General features: G+C 61.5%; 2 protein-coding genes across 2 annotated transcripts; one reads left to right on the plus strand and one right to left on the minus strand.

Moving 5' to 3' along the window:
* The first annotated feature begins 137 nt into the window (after positions 1-137).
* Positions 138-1,492, plus strand: H696_04641 (hypothetical protein). The gene is made up of 3 exons (XM_009498520.1): positions 138-484; positions 657-791; positions 897-1,492. Exons 1-3 carry the CDS (start codon positions 226-228, stop codon positions 1,328-1,330), a joined length of 828 nt encoding a protein of 275 aa, XP_009496795.1. The 5' UTR covers positions 138-225; the 3' UTR covers positions 1,331-1,492.
* A 299-nt stretch (positions 1,493-1,791) lies between these two features.
* Positions 1,792-3,619, minus strand: H696_04642 (hypothetical protein). Its single transcript, XM_009498521.1, has 6 exons — positions 3,274-3,619; positions 3,119-3,186; positions 2,825-2,974; positions 2,613-2,710; positions 2,398-2,464; positions 1,792-2,275 (listed from the first exon to the last, which is right to left on the minus strand). The coding sequence occupies exons 1-6, from the start codon at positions 3,527-3,529 to the stop codon at positions 1,937-1,939; spliced, it is 978 nt and encodes a 325-aa protein (XP_009496796.1). The 5' UTR covers positions 3,530-3,619; the 3' UTR covers positions 1,792-1,936.
* Positions 3,620-4,171: the final 552 nt, after the last annotated feature.

A 4,171-nucleotide genomic window follows, 5' to 3' on the forward strand; every position in this document is an offset into this window, starting at 1 on the left:
GGGGGGGGGGGGGGGGGGGGGGGGGGGGGGGGGGGGGCGATGGGTCGGGCGGGCTTTTGCCGGCGGGCTGCTGGATGGCCGGCATTTTTTTTTGACATTGTATTCCACTCCTCAGCCCCTGCGCCCCGGCCCGGGCTTGCCTCTCTATTCCCCCACACCTCCGCGTCTTCTTGCCCTCCGGATTTGCCTTGCCTTGCCTGTGCCTCTTGCTTCCAGCTGGACACCATGCGGCTCAATGAGTCAACCCTTGTCGTGGGGCAGCATGTCTGCCTGGTCCCGTATCTCCGCGAGCATGTGGCCACCTATCACCAGTGGATGGGCGACCCAGAGCTGCTGGAAGCCACGGCCTCCGAGCGGCAGTCTCTGGAGAGCGAAATGGAAAACCAACAAAGCTGGCACGCCAATCCCGATATCCTGACTTTCATCATCATTGACAAGGCCCAGATGCTTGCCACTCCGGTGGCCAAACGCACAGTCACGTCTGGTGCGTTGCGCTGCCCCCTCCTCTCTCCACCTCCTGCTCTTGCCTAGGTGCACTTTTCTCTGTCCCCCTTCCCCTCCCCCCTCTCCCTTCCTCCTGCCGATGGCCCGATGTCTCTTCCGCTGCTTACCATGCATACCATTCTCGATGGGGGCGGGCCCTTCACGCCGCTCAGGCATGATTGGCGATATCAATGCCTTTATCCAGCCGGATCGGCGTTTTGAGGCCGAGTTGTCGGTTATGATTGCCGAGCCGACCGCCCGGCGGAAGGGCTTTGCCCGCGATGCGGTCCTCACTTTCCTTCGGTACTGTATGTGACCCGCCGGAAGCCCGGGAGTCTGCTTGTGCAACCCGATCCCCGTCCCTGCCTCCTCCTTCCTTTGCTCCTTTCCCTGTGACTGACCGCCCATCGCAGGCATTGAGCATCTGCGCATCTCCCACATTAAGGCCATTGTCGATGACAGCAATCCCGCATCTTTGCGCTTCTTCGAGAAGCTCCACTTCCGTCGAGCGGCCTACACTCGTGCCTTCCAATCGTGGACTCTGGAGCGCGTGATCTCGGAGCGTCTGTGCCACAGTGACGGCACCCCCCTCGAGGCGGGGGAGCCCCCGTCCGATGGCGATGCTCCAGAGGAGGAAGAGGAGGACGCCTTTGCCTTCATCCAAGTATCAGCCTCCGTCAACGAGGGAGAGGAGGACACTCCCACCGGGCCACCCTGTGGGACGCCCCTTTGCCCGGAGCCCGAGACCTCGGAGGCTATCGCGGCTTGGCGTGAGGAAGTCCTGCTGGCTGAGACGGCTCGGCACTTCCTCGTGGCGCCGGTAGACCAATGGATTCGGGACAATTGATTGGCGGAGTAAAAGGGCCCCTGCGCAGGGGCACCTCAACGAGGAGCTTCGCCCTGTTCGCCTTTTCACATGCCCCCTTTTTGCACCCAACTCTGGCTGTACCCCCATTCGCCCTCTCCGGGCGATGCTTAAATAGAGCACCAAAAAGAGGGCAAGAGAGAAGGATCGAAGCATGGAACCGGTCCATGGCCGGAAAATGCTTGCTTGCTTGCTATGACGCCAAGATGGATGAATATCGATATAAGAGGGGAGAAAGCGAGCGAGCGAGCGAGCGAGCGAGCGAGAGAGAGAGAGCGAGAGAGAGAGCGAGAGAGAGAGGGAGAGAGAGAGGGAGAGAGAGCGAGAGAGAGAGGGAGAGAGAGAGAGAGAGAGAGCGAGAGAGAGAGAGCGAGAGAGAGCGAGCGAGAGAGAGCGAGCGAGCGAGCGAGAGAGAGAGAGGGAGCGAGAGAGAGAGAGAGAGAGAGAGAGAGAGACCCACTGGCATGTCTATTCGCCCTCCCGACGGAGGGCGAGGAGGGAAGGGGGAGAGGTACAAATGCCAGCTCTCGGAAGAGAGGGGGAGAAGGGGGGAAAAGGCGCGAGGAGGGAGAAAGAGAAGTGGGCCGCTCAAGCCAGCTTGAAGGCCACCTGGTCGATGAGGCGATTGATCGGCCCCAGGAACCGGTCACGCCTCTCCCAAATCGGCGTAATGCCGTAGAAGGCCAGCAGGCCAAAGAGCATGCCACCCAGATGGGACGTATGTGAGATCGAGCTCCGGAAGAGCTTCAGCACACCAGCAATCTCGAAGGCGGACGCAAGCAGCAGCATCTCGGGACCCCGGAGGGAAATCCCCGGCAGGAAGATGATGCCGAACCGGGCGTCCGGGTCGCGCATGACATAGTAAGAAAAGAGGGCATAGAGACCGCCCGACAGGCCGAGCAGCGACACCGGGGATCGAGTCAAGGTCTGGTTGAGTGAAAGCCGCACATTCCATCGGGCAACGCCATGTCAGACGGGTGGTGATCGCTGTGGCGATGGAGAGAGGGGAGGAGACAACAGGGCGGGGGGGGGGGGGGGGGGGCACGCACGCTGTAGGCGCCAGTGATGGCAGTGGCCACCGCGGATCCAGACAGGAGTGTGGCAAAGAAGAAGGACCTGCGAGCGGCGACAGCGGGGCGGGAGAGAAGGAGGAAGAAAGAGATATTCAAAACTCAAGTGTCAGAGGAAGGTGGCGGGAGAGAGAGAGAGAGAGAGAGAGAGAGAGAGCAGGGAACATGGGGAGAGAGGGCGGGGGAAGACGCACCGATCATTCCAGAAGAAGGGGATTCGCGAAAGACTGTAGAAGGCAAAGGAGTTGAAGCCGAAGTGCAGAGGTGTCGCGTGGGACACGGTTGACAGGAGCTTTTGAGAAGGAAGAGAGGGGGGAGAGAGAGGGAGAGTAAGAGGGGGGAGGTCAGTGAGGCATGAATAAGGGGAGAAAGGGGGAGGGCGAGAAAGGCGCGCCGGAAGGCATACCGAAGAAGTGAAAGTCGGCCGCGCGGTATTGTAGGTAAACAGCCGGTACATGGTATTCATGTTGCGCTGGGTGGTCCAGGACGCGAAGATACCCGTCTGCACTGTCAGGAAGGCCAGTGTCGAGGCATCAAGACCGAAGATGATCGGGCGCTGGGAGAGGTCCGGAGATGACGACGAGTGGAACGAGGAAGAGGGGGGAATGAGTTTTCCGTATGTTGCAGAGAGAGAGAGAGAGAGAGAGAGAGAGGGGGGGGGGGGGGGGGGATGAAGTGCTTTTAGGGGCATCCAGCATACCTTGACGGCTGGGCGGCCGGAGAGCTGCTTCTTGGCAGCGACAGCACGACCAAAGCGCGACGTGATGGCTGATAGAGGAGCACCAGGAGGATGTCAGTCCAACAATGCGAGGGCAAAGAAAATCATCAAGAGGGATTCGAAGGGGCGATACGCACCAGCAATGGAGTAAAAGCCGATCGTTGTGGCACCGGCCGCAAGCAGCGGACGGAAGGCGCCGGCCATGGGCGACTGGCCAAACTTCTGCCCGTACATCGAGCTGGCCGAGGCCATGGTACGAACCGACACAAAGGGCGTCATCATGGCATTTGGTGAGATGGTGGGGGCCAGAGGGGCGGCCAGACGACTGGTCGCGGACAGCGGACGCCCGGGGGCCGGTCCAACGAGGCCAAGGCGAGCAAAGTGTGACAGCATTGTGCGGCCAGCGGGGGAGGAGAGGGGGATGAGGTGACCGACGGGATGGAAACGCGAGGGGCAGGGGGAGCAGGGGAACGAGGAGGAGAAGTGCTGAGGCCACCGGGGGCTCGCCAGACCGAAGACCATCCCTCCTTTTTTCACTTGGGCATGGCTCCCTGGGTGGGAGAGGGGGGGGGGGGGGGGAGGGGGTGGAACTTCCCAGATCCGGGGATCTTCCCTCCCGCCAGGGAAAAGGAAGAGATGGCCCTCGCACATGCGAAACCAAGTCACACGTCCTGCGTGTCGAGGTGGTACTTTGTGCCTTTTCTCCCACCAGACACACACACACACACACACCCCGACCGGGAGATGTGCGGCGATGGGGAGGACGAGAGATGGATGTCCAAGAAGTGTGGAGCGGAGATCTGGAAAAACTCGATCAGTTTGGTCACGAGCAGACAAATGCTATTCAGCTGATCACGCATGGATCAGCCCACTCTGGCGTTGCTGGCGGCCACCATGTCCCCGCGAACTCGGCCCACGCCGCCGCTCACAGCCCCACACGCGCCCAAGCGACGCCAGCCCGGGGCCCATGGCCGGCCCCTCGGCAGAGAAGGAGCCAGATGCCGCGCCTCAACGTGCAGAGCGCATGCGCGTGTG

Source organism: Fonticula alba (assembly GCF_000388065.1).
Source record: "Fonticula alba strain ATCC 38817 unplaced genomic scaffold supercont2.7, whole genome shotgun sequence".
In the NCBI taxonomy this organism is placed as follows: Eukaryota; order Rotosphaerida; family Fonticulaceae; genus Fonticula; species Fonticula alba.